The sequence below is a fragment of the Actinia tenebrosa genome, unplaced genomic scaffold (assembly GCF_029948245.1).
Source record: "Actinia tenebrosa isolate PJP-AT-01 unplaced genomic scaffold, QUT_ActTen_1.0 PGA_scaffold10__47_contigs__length_13832649, whole genome shotgun sequence".
Taxonomy (NCBI): domain Eukaryota; kingdom Metazoa; phylum Cnidaria; class Anthozoa; order Actiniaria; family Actiniidae; genus Actinia; species Actinia tenebrosa.
The window spans coordinates 13,605,084-13,624,591 of record NW_028292570.1 but is presented as its reverse complement, the minus strand read 5'-3'; the positions used below and the strand labels follow the sequence as shown (position 1 = coordinate 13,624,591).

At 38.4% G+C, this 19,508-nt stretch overlaps 1 protein-coding gene across 1 annotated transcript in view; it reads left to right on the top strand.

The window, feature by feature from the left end:
• The window catches only part of LOC116301284 (uncharacterized), a 95,495-nt gene that overhangs the window by 29,841 nt on the left and 46,146 nt on the right, over positions 1–19,508 (top strand). The window contains exons 35-56 of the mRNA XM_089027081.1: positions 1,728–1,841; positions 2,616–2,729; positions 3,613–3,729; positions 4,344–4,454; positions 5,218–5,331; positions 5,822–5,938; positions 6,508–6,621; positions 8,374–8,487; positions 9,394–9,507; positions 9,901–10,017; positions 10,503–10,616; positions 11,897–12,010; positions 12,309–12,422; positions 12,643–12,759; positions 13,661–13,774; positions 14,232–14,345; positions 15,576–15,689; positions 16,380–16,493; positions 17,479–17,592; positions 18,279–18,392; positions 18,617–18,730; positions 19,118–19,231. Of these exons, the coding sequence (XP_088883207.1) occupies positions 1,728–1,841; positions 2,616–2,729; positions 3,613–3,729; positions 4,344–4,454; positions 5,218–5,331; positions 5,822–5,938; positions 6,508–6,621; positions 8,374–8,487; positions 9,394–9,507; positions 9,901–10,017; positions 10,503–10,616; positions 11,897–12,010; positions 12,309–12,422; positions 12,643–12,759; positions 13,661–13,774; positions 14,232–14,345; positions 15,576–15,689; positions 16,380–16,493; positions 17,479–17,592; positions 18,279–18,392; positions 18,617–18,730; positions 19,118–19,231 (2,517 nt within the window). The remainder of the gene's footprint in view (positions 1–1,727; positions 1,842–2,615; positions 2,730–3,612; positions 3,730–4,343; positions 4,455–5,217; positions 5,332–5,821; positions 5,939–6,507; positions 6,622–8,373; positions 8,488–9,393; positions 9,508–9,900; positions 10,018–10,502; positions 10,617–11,896; positions 12,011–12,308; positions 12,423–12,642; positions 12,760–13,660; positions 13,775–14,231; positions 14,346–15,575; positions 15,690–16,379; positions 16,494–17,478; positions 17,593–18,278; positions 18,393–18,616; positions 18,731–19,117; positions 19,232–19,508) is intronic.

Sequence of the window (19,508 nt, the reverse complement as noted above, 5' to 3'; positions counted from 1 at the left end):
GAGAGTTCTTCCTCCGATTTCCAAACACCGAAAAGTGAGGTGAAAAAACGAGGCGCAGCCGAGGAAGAACTCTCTCAAGTGTTTGAAATATTACTTCTCATACTCATGAATATTTCTTGGAGAAAATCGAAGAAAAAGTTTACGAAATTTAATGCAAATTAAGAACACATTTCCAAACCACCGTCACAGTAGTGATTTGCTTTGTTTTCTCCTCATTAAATATTCATGAGTATGAGAAACTTATTTCAAAAGACGTTGTGGGTTGGATATCTGAAATCAGAAATCTGAGAACGATTGGAATTGTAACGGAAGTCTGTCTGAGCCTTGTACTGTGAGCTGCGGTGTACCACAAGGCAGTAATTTAGGCCCACTTTTATTTCTCCTGTATATTAATGACTTACCAAATTGTTTGGCGCAAGCCATAACAAGAATGTTTGCTGATGATACCAGCATCAGCGTTCATGGTAAAAATGTAGGAGACTTGGAACCAAGCATCAACACTGAACTCACTAATATACATCAGTGGTTGTTAGCAAATAAGCTAAGCTTGAATGTAGCGAAAACGGAATTTATGATTATTGGGTCCCGCCAAAAGTTCACAGCGCAATGCGATTCCACTATTAATATTGCGATTAATGGAGCTAGCGTTAAACAAGTTGATCACACCAAATCTTTGGGTGTCACTATCGATAAAAACCTTAATTGGTCAGAACATGTTAACAACATTTCGAAGAAAATCTCTTCAAGTATAGGGGCTCTAAAACGTGTTCGCCCATTTATTTCGACCGATAGTGCCATCCAAATCTACGAAGCCTTAATTCTACCCAAACTGGACTATTGTAGTGCAGTTTGGGATGGATTAAGTGATAAACTATGTGTTCAACTACAAAAGCGTCAAAATCGAGCGGCTAGAGTTATCACAAGATCTAACTATGACATAAGATCTAGCCATCTCCTTGACCAATTAAACTGGGATACACTTGCAGTTCGTCGTAAAAAACAAAAAGCCCTACTAATGTTTAAGACGATGCAGGGACGTACACCAGTTTACTTACAAAACCTTTTCTCCGACTACCATACTAAATACAACCTTCGAAATCATGATCATAAACTGTCAATACCTAAGCCACACACTGAATATCTAAAACGATCATTCAGCTATAGTGGGGCAAAATTGTGGAATGACCTACCGTTAAATATAAAAGAGGTCAAGTCAGTACGAAAATTTAAAACGGAAATTGATAGTTTGTACAGTAAGAAAAGTTGTAACTAAGGGCTCCACGGCAAACATGTAAAACAGTAACTAGCTTTTTAATCGTAAATCTTTACTTTTAAATATTTTTAGGCAATCGACTGATGTTTTTACCGTGGCAAAATAATTAAATAAAGAATAAAGAAGGGACTGAGTGTTTTCTCGTTAAAAATTCAATATACACTTACCCAGATAGTTTGCCAGCGCAGGTCATCGCTCGAAGTTAGTATATCAAGATATTAACTTTTTGCGAACTACTTATTAAAACCACAAACAATTAACAGCTTACAACCCACAATTCCTTTCGGTCTCAGATTTCAGATATCCGACCGACAACGTTTTTGAAATAGGTGTGAATAAATCGTGGGAAGAGGCAATCTACGCATTTTATTCGAAATCCAATATTTCATGTCATGTCTAAAGGCGAAAGCCTCAAAGATAATACTTATTTCTTTTCTTTTCTTTGTGTGACTAGATACTGATGACTGTTCGCCGAACAAGTGTCAGAACGGGGCCACGTGTGTTGATTCTGTTGGTACTTATCAGTGTCAGTGTGCTGCTGGATTCCAAGGAAGAGACTGCGAAACCAGTGAGTTTTATAGATTTATTTGGGTTTGATGATGATGATGATGGTGGTGATGATGATGGTGATAATGATGATGATGTGATGATGTGATGACGATGATGATGATGACGATGATGATGTTGATGATGATGACGTGGTGATGATGATGACGGTGATGATGACAGTGATATGATGGTGATGATGATAGTGGTGATGTTGATGGTGGTGATGATGGTGATGGTAATAACGATGATAGTGAAGATGACATTGTTGGTAATTAATGACAATGATGATGGTGATGATGATAATGGTGGTGACGACGATGATGATGATGGTAATGATGATGGTGATGGTGATGATAATGATGATGACGGTGATGATGGTGATGATGATGATGGTGATGATGATGACGGTGATGATGATGGTGATGGTGAAGATGGTAATGGTGATGATGGTGCTGATGACGGTGATGATGGTGATGATGGTGGTGGTGATGGTGATGATGATAATGATGATGGTGATGATGATGGTGATGATGGTGATGGTGATGATGGTGATGATGATGACGGTGATGATGATGGTGATGGTGAAGATGGTAATGATGATTGTGATGATGGTGATGACGCTGATGATGGTGATGATGTTAATGGTGATGGTGATGATGGTGATGGTAATTAATGATGATGATGTTGGTGATTGCGATGATAATTATGGCTTTGGTTGTAATAATCAACAATATTCTTATTCTAATAATACAAAAGAAAGACATTTAATCTCAAATCGTGATTATCTCTTCAGATCACGATGACTGCAGTCCAAACCCTTGCAAAAATAACGCGACTTGCGCAGACAAGATCGATGATTACGAGTGTACATGTCCTCCAGGATACGAAGGCAAAAACTGCCACATAGGTAAACATTACTATAATTCACACGCAGACCATGTCATGCTACTTTTTATTCACCTAATGCTAGACCAGGGAGGGGAGGGAAGGGGACTATAGACATACTTAGCAATTATTCGCCGAAGGCGAAGTGAATATCGGGGAATATTTACCGAGACAAGAGTCTTCGAGCGGCGAGGTAAATATTCTCCATATTCACTGAGCCTGAGGCGAATAATTGTTTTAGCATATACCAACTTGTGTACAGAGTAACCTATTTTTATATACAATAATTCAATAAAAACAAACAAACAGAAACTTTTAGTTTGAGTGACAAATTCACGCAAAACTTTTAGCAAGCCTTTTAGGCCATACTTGGTTGCCTTTTTAGTATTGATAGGAATGACATTTACTTTCATTTTTTCAATTTCTTCATCGGAAATTGTAGCAAAACGATTGCCGGCAGATGCCATTTTGTTGCCGACTCAATATTCCGAGATTCAGAGGTGAATATCGTACAATATTCACCTCCAATTAACCAATGAGCGCGCGCTTTCTTAGGAAGTACACAAGTTGGTATATGCTAATATTTGTTATTCACCTAATGCTAGACCAGGGAGGGGAGGGAGGGGGGCCATACTCCAGTTGCTCTGTTGTTTCTCATGGTCAGCCTCAATTTAGTGCAGAATATTCACGTGTTCCAGTGAAGGTCCGTGGAATTTCAAACTGTTTGTATTGTTGAAGTTGTGCATTCTTTACTTTACTGTTGGTATTTATGAATATTTAGACACTGAAATGAAGCTAACCCTGAGTAAATAAGTCTGGAACTAAAGCAACTATAGTTATTCCACATACGTTTTGATAAATAAGTCGAAGTAATAAATAACTTTATCAAACTTTAAATCTTTCAGATAGAAACGATTGCGCTCCAGTAAATCCATGCAAAAACCTAGGCTCTTGTACCGACAAAGTCAATGACTTTGATTGCACATGCGTAGCTGGATGGGAAGGGAAAGACTGCTCCGTCAGTAAGTACTATGGGGGGAGGGGGAGCATTTAAAATTGGACCCTAAGACTGCGTTCATAATGTATGGCAGAGTGGTGGGGGGAGGGGTGCAGGTGAAATTTAGGGGGGATTGGAAACTTTTTTACCAGAAAAATGGGGAGGTTTGAAATTTTTTTTCAGAGAATTGGGAGGAATGCAAAATTTTTAGAAAAAGCTACGAGAGATTGCCCGGGGGAGATAGTTATTTTTTGGGGAACTTCAAGGGGGAGGGGGGGGGGGGTTTGTCATTTAAAGATTTTTTGGTATTAAAAAGGCTTTAGCTGTGACGTCAAAGCGGCTCAATTTGGAGGACAAAACAAAAGAATTTCAAACTCTTGAGAATTGGAAACCTGTTGTTATTTTCCTCCAAATTGAGCTGCACTCTGACGTGCTGCAAGGGATTTATTCTTGGTTTGCAATCAATCCCAAGAGAGCACAATAACAAGAGGGATGTCCGCCATGTTGGAAGATATAACAAAATAATTCATTGAAAAATCTTTTGTCAAATTCTTCCAACATGGCGGCTATGACGTCTATTGCAAACGAAGAATTGAGAGAAAAAAAGGCTACTCTAACATACTGATATTTCTGCTCTAGATGCGAATGAATGCTCTCCGAATCCATGCCAACATGGTTCTTGTACAGATTTAGTCAATGGCTACAAGTGCACGTGCCAAGAAGGATGGGAAGGAATCAACTGCAACAAAAGTAAGCTTATTGAATAATGAAAGTAAGCTTATTGAATAATAAGAATGATATAATATAATATTTATTTACGTTTTGCTTACCTCTTGGCTACGCCTCGTGAATCCACACTACTTTGACAATGTGATGACGCAAGTTATCGTCAATAAGAGGACAGACACATAAAAATCTGATGTCAATTTGTTAAATTTGAACAATGTATGATAAAAAGTTTGAATTCGGTTTACTTAGGGTAAGCCTCGTATCAGTGTTTAAATATTCACAAATGCCAATGGTAAAGTAAAGAATGCACATTTTCAAGAATACAAACTTTTTGAAACATTTTTGGACCTTGAATGAAACATGTGAATATTCTGCGCAAAATCAAGGCCAATCCCGTGCATATGAGTCTGTAATCAAGACACAAAGCGGTAATTTTGGAAATCAAAAATGGTCTATTGTCAGGGTTCGTGCTACTCCTTAGACTCCTTGAAAACTCCTTGAATTTAATTCACAGTTTTCAAGGGCACTTGAAAAGCTCTTGAATTTTATGATTTTAGCGAAACTCCTTGAAAACTCCTTGAATTTTTGCTTTGATCATTACTTGCATGGTTCTGAAATAGATTTAGTCAGAAAGATCGGAAAATCTGAAAGTCGGCCATGTGCAACCAACGTGTAAAGCCTTGGCATAGTTGGCTGAACATACTCAGCACGAACCCTGATAGGTAACGGTTATTATAGGAATCTATAGGAATTGTTAACGATCTTGTTTTCATGTCGTCCTCAGATAAGGATGACTGTTCCCCCAATCCGTGCCAAAACAATGGGCAGTGTACAGACCTGGTGAATAGCTATTCCTGCGCATGCGCAGCGGGATGGACTGGAAATAACTGTGACGAAAGTAAGTAAATAAATGTGACATTCTGTTGCTCCATGTGGGACCACTTTTATAATAATTGACCAATCATAATGTAAAGTAAAACAAAGCTTTCCAAAATGAGTCAATCAGTTGGAAATAACGATACTAATATCTGATTAATACCAAAACGATCAAAAAACATTTTTTTAAAATTTAAAAATTCCCTCGGTGTTTTCCTAATCTGGTGGGATTCCTGTGGTGGGTAGGTGACCGATCTAAGACTGAGTACGTGTCAACGACAAAATCCACTTTTCAAACTCGGTTTTACTAGCAAAATACAAAGCATTCAATCGAGCCTACGAGGTTCAATTTTGAATAATCCTTTCAAAATATTTTGCAGCCTCTATTGCATGCTCTTTTACCACAGGGTTCCCGAGATTCCAAACGCCAAAGAAGGCGAAAAAAGAAAGAGGCCTTTTTTATGATAATGTATTTAATATTTACATAAGATTTATTCTTTGAAATACTCTAGATATCAATGATTGTACACCAAATGATCTCTGCAAAAATGGCGGGACATGTACGGATGGCGTCGACAGCTACACCTGCACATGCGCAAAAGGATATGAAGGCAGTAACTGCGAAATCAGTAAGAACCTTGAATATCTTGTATCGATAAGGAAGCTCCTATCAATGAAAAAAGAATGAATGACTGAATAAATTTGAAAAAAATGGATAAATGAATGTCGAGGGAAAGATGAACACTGAATGAACGGACGGACGGACAGACAGAAGGACAGACGGACGGACGAACGGACGGACGGACAGAAGGAGAGGCGGACGGACGGACGGACGCACGGATAGAAGGAGAGGCGGATGGACGGACGGACGGACGGACGGACAGAAGGAGAGGCGGATGGACGGACGGACGGACGGACGGACAGACAAAAGGACGGACGGACGGACGAACGAATGGACGGACGGACGCAAGGACAAACGAACAAACGATGAAGGAAGGAAGGAATGAATGAATGAATAAGCGAATGAATGAATAAATTAATTAACTAATAATAAGAAGTGAATTAATGGTGTCGAATAAATGAATAAAAGAACGAGCAAAGAACTGAATGAGTAAATAAGCGATGAACCAATGAATAATTGATTTATATTAGTATAACAAATATCTTAATTAAATAAGTATCTTTCTGATCTCTACAGACACCAACGACTGCGACCCCAACCCATGTGCTAACAATGGACAATGTACTGACAAGGTAGCTGGGTTCGACTGCACATGCGCACCAGGATGGGAAGGAGATCGCTGTGAAACAAGTAAGAGCCAACGTGTAGAAAGACAATAGTGACGTCACAGCGGCCATGTTGGTATACCAAAACAATACATTTTCTATCCTCGGGGAATTGAACTTTATAGACCTCTTCGGCTTAGGGTAAGGTTGTTCCATTTCAGACCACGTGTCATTTACTTGAGAATAAGATTCTTTGTTTGAGCTGTATCCATATTCATGTGTCTTCTCATGTGCAACCGCGCGCAAGCCTTAAACAAAGAAATAATACTCTAGGGAATGACACGTGGTCTGAAATGGGAAAGCGTTACGTCAGAGCCGAAGAGGTATATTTTTATTCAAAAACTGTGCAGAAAGTTTCTATTGTTTGGTACACCAATATGGCTGCCTTGTCACGTGAGTGAAAACGCTCTATAAATGATTAACCAATTATTGATTTTTTTGATGTTTTTTTTAACTTTACACTTTATTGAATATTAAAATAAGTCAAAATACATTCCAAAAATTAAGGCTACTTAGGGGGCTTTCATTTATTAGAAAACTCATTAATAATTCATGAAGGAAACACAATAGAAATCATGACCATGAAGGTGATTTTATATCTGATATAGATTCGTCTTCATTTGCATAAACTTTAACTTGGATTTTCTCTATCAAACTTGGTTCATTTCGTAAAGAATTCGGTACAATACGAGAACATATATCATGAGTTTTCTAAGCCGTTTTTTATCGGCTACGCCTCGTATTTTATACCCGATAAAACACTCCTGCTCGTTTATTAAACAGTACTTATAGTATGAGGTTCGGCAAAATCACGTGGAAAGCTTTACAAACATAACCCCCCTCCATAGTAAAGGGAACAATTACATGACCCCCCTTCCATCACCTTGCAACAGTTCTTAACCCACTCAATAGACTAGACAAGACAAGACAACCTATTTTATTGGCTCCGTATAAACGTATTTACATTGGATTGGTGCCAATAAAAATATAGAATAATTCAATAAACTAATATTTATTTACTTCTTGTTTAAAATAATATCAGCGATCGCCGCCCATCGATCTATATATAATGTCTTTTCCTTTTTTCACCAAAATATTAATAAGTAAAATTTGTCAAAGATTCTATTGCTTTAGATTATCCCTCTTTTTAAAGCAGTCATATATATATTCAGCTACTATTTTTTGGATTGGTTTGTTTGGGTTTATGGTAACATTGAATTTCTCTTCGCTTACAGTCAAACCACCTCAAGCGTGAACACGTAGAGGTCATTAATGACTTTATTTTTGGATTCTTGATTTCATTATTCGATTCGAAGATTCATTATTGAAAAGGAATCTTCAAAGCCTAGTATATACAAGAGCACGCATATACGCAGCTGAAATGCAAAAACAACTTTTCGTGCAAGGAATATGTAATATTAATGACTTACCTTCTGTTTCCGCTATAATCAAGAGCCTACAAGCCAAATTAACCGAATTTTCAATTTATTATTATTATTTGAATATTGAAGATTCGTTTTCATTAATGAATGTTCGAATCGAATAATGAAATCAAGAATCCAAAAATAAAGTCATTAATGACCTCTACGTGTTCACGCTTGAGGTGGTTTGACTGTAACCATTCTACTTTTTATTCAATATGTGATAACCACTTTCTCCCCCCCCCCCCCCCCCCACTCCTCTTCCAATATCCAAATAAATGAAAGCCCACGTAACGAAATGGGGATGCAAAACAGAGTCTCCAGACATTAAAGAAAAAGTACCTCTTTGTTTTAAGATCCCGACGATTGCTTATCCAACCCCTGTAAAAACGGCGCCTCCTGTACAGACAAGGTCAATGGATACACTTGCACATGCGCAGCAGGATGGGTAGGGAATGACTGCAGCACAAGTAAGTTTCTATTTTACTACTTCTATATTTATTCGTTTACGATAATATTTTAACATGATACTACTCTCTACTATGGTTATTTTAAACATAGTTAATGGAGGGGAATGGTTGGGAAACATATTCTAGGTTTTTGTTCGTCTTTATGCATTGTTATATGAGGTTGACCCTGCACAGAGAAAGAAACGTTGCTCCGTTTGTTCATATTATGCGGGAATATAGAAGTTTTTAACCCTAAAATACGTTCTAAAATACTAATCCTATATGATTAATACAAATTGTTTATTTAAAAGGAAATTGGTCTTTTTAATGCTTTCTTATTTATCATCTGTATCTGCGCGGAAATATTTATTCGCATGGTTTGTGGTCATCGAATAAAAGTTTTTACTTTCAAAATGTTCATACATGAAAATAATAAGGAAATGAGTATTTTCAGCCATACTTGCTTTGGTTCATTGTGCACGGTCAGTATCATGTGATGGTACGGTTCAACCTCAAACGCAAAACAATAGCTTTGTTCTATGGAGTTTCCAAACCATTCCGCTCGATTAACTATGTTTTAAAGAAGGTCCTGTATCAACAATAATATATAACGAAAATAAGCTATGGAAACAGTTTGAAGACGAAATACAAATTGATAAATACATGATTATGTAAAAGAAAATGACATGTATTGAAAAACTTGAATTCAAACTGGGAAAATTTTAAAATTTTAAATCATCGTTTGATATTATCGCTCAGGTCTTTCCATTCTTTAATGGCTTGATGAAATATCATGTGTTTCCCCAAGTTTGACTTTTATTTATTTATTTATTTATTTATTTATATATTTATTTATATATTTATTTATTTTATTTATTTATTTATTTATTTATTTATTTATTCATTTATTTATCTTATTATTATCAGACAAGGACGACTGTGAATCTGCCCCATGCCAGAATGGCGGCGCCTGCGCTGATTTGGTCAACGGTTACAAGTGCACATGCGCAGCAGGATGGACGGGAGTAAACTGCGATGAAAGTAAGCTACGTTCTTCGCCTTGCACCAATAATCGACATTGCGCATGCTCCGTTGGTTCTTCGTCTATCATGAATTGCAATGATTGACATTGCGCATTCTCAGAGAATTCTTTTCTATTTTCAATGATCGACATTGCGCATGCTCAGAAAGTTCTTTCCTATTTTCAATGATCGACATTGCGCATGCTCAGACAATTCTTTCTCTATTTTCAATGATCGGCATTGCGCATGCTCAGAGAGTTCTTTCGCTATTTTCAATGATGGACATTGCGCATGCTCAGACAATTCTTTGCGTAACATCATTAAAGCTTTCCCTTAATAACCGCCCAGGTGATGTCAAATTTTGATTCATAAAACTAAAGACTTGTTTCTTTAATTATTCCACTTTAAACAGACATCGACGAGTGTAAACCTGCTGACCTTTGTCAAAATGGCGGAACATGTAAGGATGGCATCAACAGCTACACCTGCACATGCGCAAAAGGATATGAAGGCAGCAACTGTGAAATCAGTAAGAAAATAATTGATTTTTCTCCAGTCCCTCTCTTACTAGAAACACAAGAATCCCAGTCTACATTCGCCTTATGAAATGGGTAGAACAAAGCTTGGGATTGGACAAAATAACAAAAACAAAGAAAGCATGGATCATGGTGAACAATGTGTATTGTTCTACATGTGAGCTGCGTTCTTTGTTTTATCTCACCATTCATTGTTCATCCACTCCCAGGCTTCGTTCTGCCGGTTGTGGATAACCCGATGAAATCGAAGAGGAATGTAATTGTAATTGTCTTAATAACAATGGAAAGCATTCCGCGGACTCCCTGTGTCAGAGATTGATTAGTGGTTATATATAGAAAGTGATTTTAGTTTGAATTATTACGGGTTCCATCTGGTGACACCCGCAAAGACCTACTGGGAAATCAGAAAAAAATTCGTGCCACAGGCAACCCATAAAACAATTCTGTAGGCATAACTCTTTTGATAAATTCTCTATAGATACCAACGAATGTGTATCAGACCCTTGTCTTAACAATGGAAAATGTACTGACAAGGTAGCTGGATTTGAATGCACATGTGCACCAGGATGGGAAGGAGACCGCTGTGAAACAGGTACGAAGGCATTTCTTTTCTCTGCACTTGAAGCCCTTACTATATATTAATAATGATGATGATGATGGTGGTGGCGATGACGATGATGATGATGATGACGATGCTTGGTGATGATAATAATGATGATGATGGTGGTGGTGATGATGATGGTGGTGGTGATGACGATGCTTGGTGATGATAATAATGATGATGATGATGTTGATGATTGGTGATTATATAATGATGGTGATGATGATGGTGGCGATGATTATGCCTGGTGATGATAATGATGGTGATGATGATAATGATGGTGATGATGGTGATGATGATAATGATGGTGATGATGGTGATGATTGGTGATGATAATGATGATATTGATGATGATAATGATGTTGATGATGATGATGATAATAATGATGATGATGATTGATGATAATAATGATGGTGGTTATGATAATGATGATAATGATGATGATGGTGATGATTGGTGATGATGATGATAATGATGGTGGTGATGACGATGATGATGATGGTGATTATGATGATGATAATGATGATAATGATGGTGATGATGGTGATGATGATAATGATGGTGATGATTGGTGATGATAATGATGATATTGATGATGATGATGATGATGATGATAATAATGATGATGATGATTGATGATAATAATGATGGTGGTTATGATAATGATGATGATGGTGATGATTGGTGATGATGATGATAATGATGATGATGGTGATGATGTGTTTTAGGGAGGGTGATACGTGACAGTTGCCAACTCAGCACTGATAAACTTGTGGTCTTCTATGTTTAACGTCTCAAAATGAGACAGGACCGCCATTTTAGGTGTTCATCCGAACCACAGCGAAGGTCTAACCATTTGCAGATATATTTTAGAGCCAAGGCAGAACCTTTTACTCAGATATTTTACAGCCATTCTCAATCACACGCGACCTCTTGCGATTTTTTCTATCGCGACGAAGAAGGTTTTGGTGGACGTCAATCACAAGGCGTTTCCATTGATTGTCGGAAAACACAAAGCTATAAGGCACGTGCCTATAGAATGTAATGCAAACGCCTTGATTGACGTCCATGAAAAGCTACTTCGTCGCGAAAAAAACAATCGCTAGAGCGGCGCGTGTGATTGAGAATGGCTGTAAGACCCTGAGTGTGAGTCCGGCCACGGAGGCTTGAACCAACGACCTCCCGCACAACAGATCAATAGCCAATCAACTGAACTAACCGGGTGGCTAGATTTACTTTTCCTCACTTTTGATTAACTGTTCTTCATCAGATCACGACGACTGCTCTCCAAATCCGTGCAAGAATAATGGCACTTGTACCGACCAGGTCAATGGGTTCACTTGCGCATGCGCACCAGGATGGGAAGGAAATGACTGCAGCACAAGTAAGATAACTACATTGCAACTATGAAATATAACTGCGCTGTTGGCAGGATAATGTTTAATGTTACGGCATGTCGTACCGTGTTCGTGCTGTAAGTCAGTACCGTATGTTTCCCACTCATACGATAACCATTCTTATGGGAAGCCATGTTTCTCACTCATACAATAACCATTCTTAGGGAAAGCCATGTTTCTCACTCATACGATAACCATTCTTATGGGAAGCCATTTCAATGTTACGGCATGTCGTACTATGGGAAGCCATTTCAGTGTCTCATACATTGGTTTTTTTTTCATCAGACAAGGACGACTGTGAATCTGCCCCATGCCAAAATGGCGGCGCCTGCGCTGATTTGGTCAACGGTTACAAGTGCAATTGCGTGGCAGGATGGACTGGAGTAAACTGCGATGAAAGTAAGCTACGAAAAGCTAGATTGAGGGACAAGGTTGGGCAATATATTTTGGGCAGGAACTTTTTTTACGCCTCATGGCTAGCTGTGCAGGATTTTTTTGGACATAATTTGAAATCTTTATCTCGCACTATTCTTATGCACGATTTTTTTTTTCGATCTTTAAAGCCGTGCTCAAATTTTTTTTGTTTTTTTTGTTAATTTTTTTTTTTTTTACATTTTAGATATCGATGATTGTGCACCGCCTGGCCTTTGTCAAAATGGTGGAACCTGTGTTGATGCCGTCAACAGCTACTACTGCACATGCGCAAAAGGATATGAAGGCAGCAACTGTGAAATCAGTAAGAAAATAATTGATTTGTCTCCAGTCCCTCTCTTACTAGAAACACAGGAATCCCAATCTACATTAGTTGGCCTTTTTTATCTCAGTTGTGTTCGCCTTATGAAATCAAAGAAGAAGTTGATTGTAATTTTCTTAATTACAATGGAAAGTATTCTACGGACTCTCTGTGTCAGAGATTGATTAGTGGTCATATATGGAAAGTGATTTTAGTTTGAATTATTACGGGTAGAAGCATTTGTAAGTTGATAAGGTGTCCGTATTATAGAGGTCTGTTTATAAGTAAATAAGTGCTCCCATGAACAAAGGAAGTGTCTGTAATAGAGAGGTGTCCGTATTATAGAGGTCTGTTTATAAGTAAATATGTGCTCCCATGAACAAAGGAAGTGTCCGTAATGGAGAGGTGTTCGTATTATAGAGGTCTGTTTATAAGTAAATAAGTGCTCCCATGAACAAAGGAAGTGTCCGTAATAGAGAGGTGTCCGTATTATAGAGGTCTGTTTAGAAGTAAATAAGTGCAGTCAAGACCAAAGCAAGTGTTCGTAATAGAGAGGTGTCCGTATTATAGAGGTCTGTTTAGAAGTAAATAAGTGCAGTCAAGACCAAAGCAAGTGTTCGTAATAGAGAGGTGTCCGTATTATAGAGGTCTGTTTAGAAGTAAATAAGTGCAGTCAAGACCAAAGCAAGTGTTCGTAATAGAGAGGTGTTCGTATTATAGAGGTCTGTTTAGAAGTAAATAAGTGCAGTCAAGACCAAAGCAAGTGTTCGTAATAGAGAGGTGTCCGTATTATAGAGGTCTGTTTAGAAGTAAATAAGTGCAGTCAAGACCAAAGCAAGTGTTCGTAATAAAGAGGTGTCCGTATTATAGAGGTCTAAGATTTTATGTTTGAATTTTTATCCAGATACCAACGACTGCGACCCCAACCCGTGTGCTAACAATGGACGATGTACCGACAAGGTAGCTGGGTTCGACTGCAAATGCGAAGCTGGATGGGAAGGAGATCGCTGTGAAGAGAGTAAGAATCACTTTTTACGTTGACTCAAGCATTGTGATTGGCTGATCACAGATCTCTCGCGTTGTGATTGGTTCAAGAATGTCGTACCGTGACAGTTTCGTGACCACGCATTGTGATTGGCTGATTACAGATCTCTCGCGTTGTGATTGGTTCAAGAATGTCGTACCGTGACAGTTTCGTGACCATGCATTGTGATTGGCTGATCACAGATCTCTCGCGTTGTGATTGGTTTAAGAATGTCGTACCGTGACAGTTTCGTGACCATGCATTGTGATTGGCTGATCACAAATCTCTCGCGTTGTGATTGGTCCAATAATGTTGTACCGTTACAGTTTCGTGACCATGCATCGCGATTGGCTGATCACAAATCTCTCGCAGTCACACGGAATTTGTACTAACAGATACTTGAATTGATAAAAAATAAAAAATAATTAATGTTGGTATTTTTGGTTACCAGACCACAACGACTGCTTACCAAACCCTTGCAAGAACGATGGATTATGTGATGATCAGGTTAATAACTATAGATGCGTTTGCAGACAGGGATGGACAGGAAAAGATTGTGGTACAAGTAAGTATTTTGGGACAGCAGGTTCTTTCTTACGCGCATGCGCCAGATTCTCCACGTAAATGCTTTTGAATAATGCATTGCGTTTGTATATGCATGGAAAGTGCATTATGCATATGGTTAAATATAACTGTAGAAATATCAAACATTGAGTGTCGTATTTCACTGTGTCTGTCATCTGTGAGGCAGACCCACGAGTCAGCATCGTCCCCGTATCCTTCCTCGATTTTCCAAAGTTGTTTTTTTTTTTTACGCCTTTTTTTTTCATTTCTTTTCTTCTTCAAAAATGTTCATGTCGAATTCGTTATAAAACGACTGCCTTTTTGTTTGCCGCTTTTCCGCACAATCCAAATATGGGAATTGATCATACCATACATGGAGTGAGCTTTCTCTACTCCAACTTCGACACTAACATATAGAGTAAAGCTTGATATGAGTTTTGAGTCTTTCTCCCCTGGGAAACTGAATTCTTTCTCATGTAAATCAGATTAGACCAGATTCAATTGTTCCTGCCTCCTGTCATTGCTGCCATCACGTGATGGTGCAAAGGCTTTATAAGTTAGAGCGTGCATTGACTTTAATTGTCATTTGATTTGCCAAAAAGGAACTTACTGTACGATCCAAAAAAAGCAAAATGACAAAACAATCAAATTGAGCTGATCCTCGCAGTATATGAAGCAACTTATGAAACTGCAAATTAAAAGACTCAGAAGAAATTCTGAGTCTTGAACGGGATTTGAACGCGTGCCCCGGCGAGTCTTTCAATTTGCAGCTGCATAAGTTGCTTCATATTCTCCGAGGATCAGCTCAATTTGATAAATTACAATCGCAGTGCATATATATATTTCATATATATTCTCACGTACACAATTATACTAGGAGAGAATTCTTGTCGTATTGAGCGGTGAGCGCCAAAAACTATTTTCTTGAAGAAAGGCTGTTGTACAAGGCTAAAATCTTGTTATTTAGAAAGTGGAGATGACCGATGAAAATGGAATCAAAGCGTTAACCCAAAACGAAAATTAGATTCAAAACTCATACGAAGGTCTAGTTTTTGGCGCTTTTTGCCATTTTTGCTCGTTATTGAAAAAAAATTCCTCTTAATGTATTTTGTTAGTAATTCAGTTCTCGATCTGAAGTTCCCTCAACGAAATCCCCACATGCAATCAGGTTTGCTCCTTAGATAAATTCCTCCATTCATTCATTCAAATTTATCCAAAACTCTTGCCACAGGCGTCGATGATTGTGCCTCGGATCCTTGCAAGAACAACGGCACATGCTCAGATCTCCACATGGATTACAAGTGTTCCTGTTTACTGGGATTCACTGGAAAAAACTGCGAGACAAGTAAGTAAAAAAACCAAAAGAAATTTGGAAGTTTTAATGATAATGATGGTTATAAACCCGGCAGTAATCGTGGATGCCGTGGTTTTAACCATTCAAATATACTGGTTAGAACTTTGGGAGTGTAATGTGAATGGAGTTATTAAATGTATTTATCTCATCGTCATTATCATTATTATTATCGTCATTACCATCGTCATCATCATTAATTACCACCACCATCATCATCGTCATCATCATTATCATCATCACCATCGTCATCATCATCATCGATCATCACCATCATCACCACCACCATCATCACCATCACCATCATCACCATTACCATCACCACCATTACCATCATCACCATTACCATCATCATCACCATCATCATCACCATCATCATCATCATCACCAACACCATCACCATCATCACCATTACCATCACCACCATCATCATCACCACCAACATCATCACCATCATCACCACCATAACCATCATCATCATCACCATTATCATTATCACCACCATCACCATCATCATCACCACCATCACCATCACCATCATTATCATCATCACCATCATCCTCATCACCACCATCATCATCACCATCATCCTCATCATCATCATCCTCATCATCATCATCATCCTCATCACCACCACCTTCATCATCATTATCATCAAACCTAACCACCAACGTGTTATTTCAGATATCAACGACTGTGATCCCAATCCATGTGCTAACGGTGCTCAGTGTAAGGATGATGTCAATGGCTTCACCTGTGTATGCGTACCTGGATTTGAAGGAAGTAACTGTTCTTCAAGTAAGTTTACTCAGTTTTCAATCAACGGGAAGCACGCATGGCGTGCGTCGCTTATGCGCTGCCTATATTTCACCCTGGCATCGAAAGCTCAAACATAAACCTTTGACATGGGGAAGAAAGCAATCGCTCACTATAATGGACGTTAAATAAATTGCAATTTATATTTTGTGCATAAGTAGAAGAAATAACTATGATTTTCAAGTACAGATAAACATTTGAACATATGACCCAATATTTGTGGTGAACAAGGCTGAAAAATCCTGCTAAAGTTGAGGATGGCCCAATGGGTTTTTCACGGCCAACTCACGTCAACCCGTCCGGTTCCCATCACGCGACTTTTTCCAAAGGTTTTTTTAGAGCAGGTCCGTACAGGTCATTTGGTAACATAAAATAACGGTTACGCGCAACAACAAAAAAATTAAAGTGAAAGGTGTTTTAAATTAAAATAAGGGAGAAAAAAATAAAGATTTAAAATATTTCAAAAAATTAAGAGAGAATTCTTTTCGTATTCAAGCAGTGAGCGCCAAAAACTATTTTCTTGAAGAAAGGCTGTCGTACAAGGCTAAAATCTTGTTAATCAGAAAGTTTAATTTCTTTGGAAGTGAAGATGACCGATGAAAGTGGAATCAAAGTGTTAACCCAAAGCAAAAATTTGAATCGAAAATGAGGTTTAGGCCTTCATTTGCTTATTTCCCATATATTTTCTATAAAAAAAGCCTGACAAAGCAACATTCTAACGCAAATGCAACCAAACTTCTTTGTACAATTGAAAATACCGCTTCAAACAGGCATTTTATCATAGTACATCAGTTTCTAACTGCTTAAAAATGGTTTTGAGTGTTAACCCAAAACGAAAATTGGGATCAAAACTCATACGAAAGTCTAGTTTTTGGCGCTTTTTGCCATTATTGCTCATTATTGAAAAACATTTCCTCTTAATATAAATATTATTTTATTTTAATTTCTTGAATGATTTGTTTGCCAGATATTAACGACTGTGAACATAATAAGTGTAAGAATGGTGCTCAGTGTATCGATCTGGTCAGCGGCTACAAGTGTCAGTGCAAACCAGGCTTTGAAGGAGCGAACTGCGATATAAGTAAGAGATATACTTCATGTAATGTGCATTTTTATGACCCTGGTGGTAAATGTATCTAGTCATTGTCATACATGAAGTATCTTCCCATGTCATGGAAATCAGGTAGGAACTTCATGTAATGTGCATTATAATGACCCTGATGGTAAATGTATCTAGTCATTGTCATACATGAAGTATCTTCCCATGTCATGGCAATCAGGTAGGAACTTCATGTAATGTGCATTGTAATGACCCTGGTGGTAAATGTATCTAGACATTGTCATACATGAAGTACTTTCCTCCTGTAAATAGTCCAGTTTCAATCTAAGGACTTACAGATAAGTGTAGGTCCCCGTGGTGCTATGAAACAGTATTAGAGAGTTTTAGATTGACTTTTTTTTCTCCCCACAAACGGCAAACGTGACCACGTTTTCATCGTTTTCCTGTATTTTACTTTACCTTTTACAAACCTTCTCACCAAAGACAAATATTCTTTTGTTTTTCTTCTACTTGGACTTTTTTGCGATTCTTTTTAAGCTATTTAAAATAATTTTTAAATGGTCAACTGACGTTTCACGTTTGCCGTGAACGTAAATCTAAAACTCTCTATTATATTCCCAAGGGGCGCAGTGGCATCCTCCTATTATGATATTTGTCATATATAGGGCAATTAAAGAGAACCTTATTTCAAATCGTTAATTTTTCAGACCACAATGATTGCTCTCCAAATAACTGCGCCAGTGGCTCGACGTGTACAGACTTGATCAATGATTATGAGTGCACATGTATGGATGGATATCAAGGAAAGAACTGCGACCAAAGTAAGTAATCTATTGGTTTATTCAAGTTAATAAGCCACCCCGTCTGGTTGGTAGCACATGACGGGCAGTGTTTGTCTGTCATTGTAGGCTGGTAATGAGATTCATGAGATTCATTCAGCTGATTGATACCAAGCAATAGAATACTCTCTGGTTGATAGCACATGACGGGCAGTGTTTGCCTGTCATCGTAGGCTGGTAATACTACTTGTTTTTTTTTATTCCAGACATCGATGAATGTGCTTCAAACCCTTGCATGAATGGTGGAAGGTGTAGTGATGGCATCAATAGCTACACATGTAATTGTGCGGCTGGATGGACTGGAAGCAACTGTGATACAAGTAATATACCACATCCATTTGTATTCAATCTACTCGACTCTCTCTTTGCTATTACTACCCTTCCTTCCTTCCTTGCTCTGCTCTGCTCTGCTCTGTTCTGCTCTGTTCTGCTCTGCTCTGCTCTGCTCTGCTCTGCTCTGCTCTGCTCTGCTCTGCTCTGCTCTGCTCTGCTCTGCTCTGCTCTGCTCTGCTCTGCTCTGCTCTGCTCTGCTCTGCTCTGCTCTGCTCTGCTCTGCTCTGCTCTGCTCTGCTCTGCTCTGCTCTGCTCTGCTCTGCTCTGCTCTGCTCTGCTCTGCTCTGCTCTGCTCTGCTAAGAAGGTGGTAACCGCATTATCTGTGCTCTTCAATAATATATTTGACCAATTCATCTTTTGGGTTTTTCTCTAGACATCGATGAGTGTGCACCTCAACCGTGTAGAAATGGAGGTTCTTGTCAAGATCGAGTGAATGGTTACAATTGCACTTGTGTTGCTGGTTGGACCGGTGATCAATGTGAAATAAGTAAGGACTTGAACGAAATATTATCTGGAAAAATTTCATTAAAATACATAATTAAGTCATGATCGCGTCCTGATCGTATCGTGATCATTTTAAGGTCGTATGTTGATCGTTCTAAGGTCGTACCTTGATCGTTCTAAGGTCGTACCTTGATCGTTCTAGGGTCGTACCTTGATCGTTCTAAGGTCGTACATTAATCGTTTTATGATCGTTTTGTGGTCGTGTTGTGATCGTACCTTGATCGCGTCTCGATCGTATTGTAATCTTGTCATGATCTTAG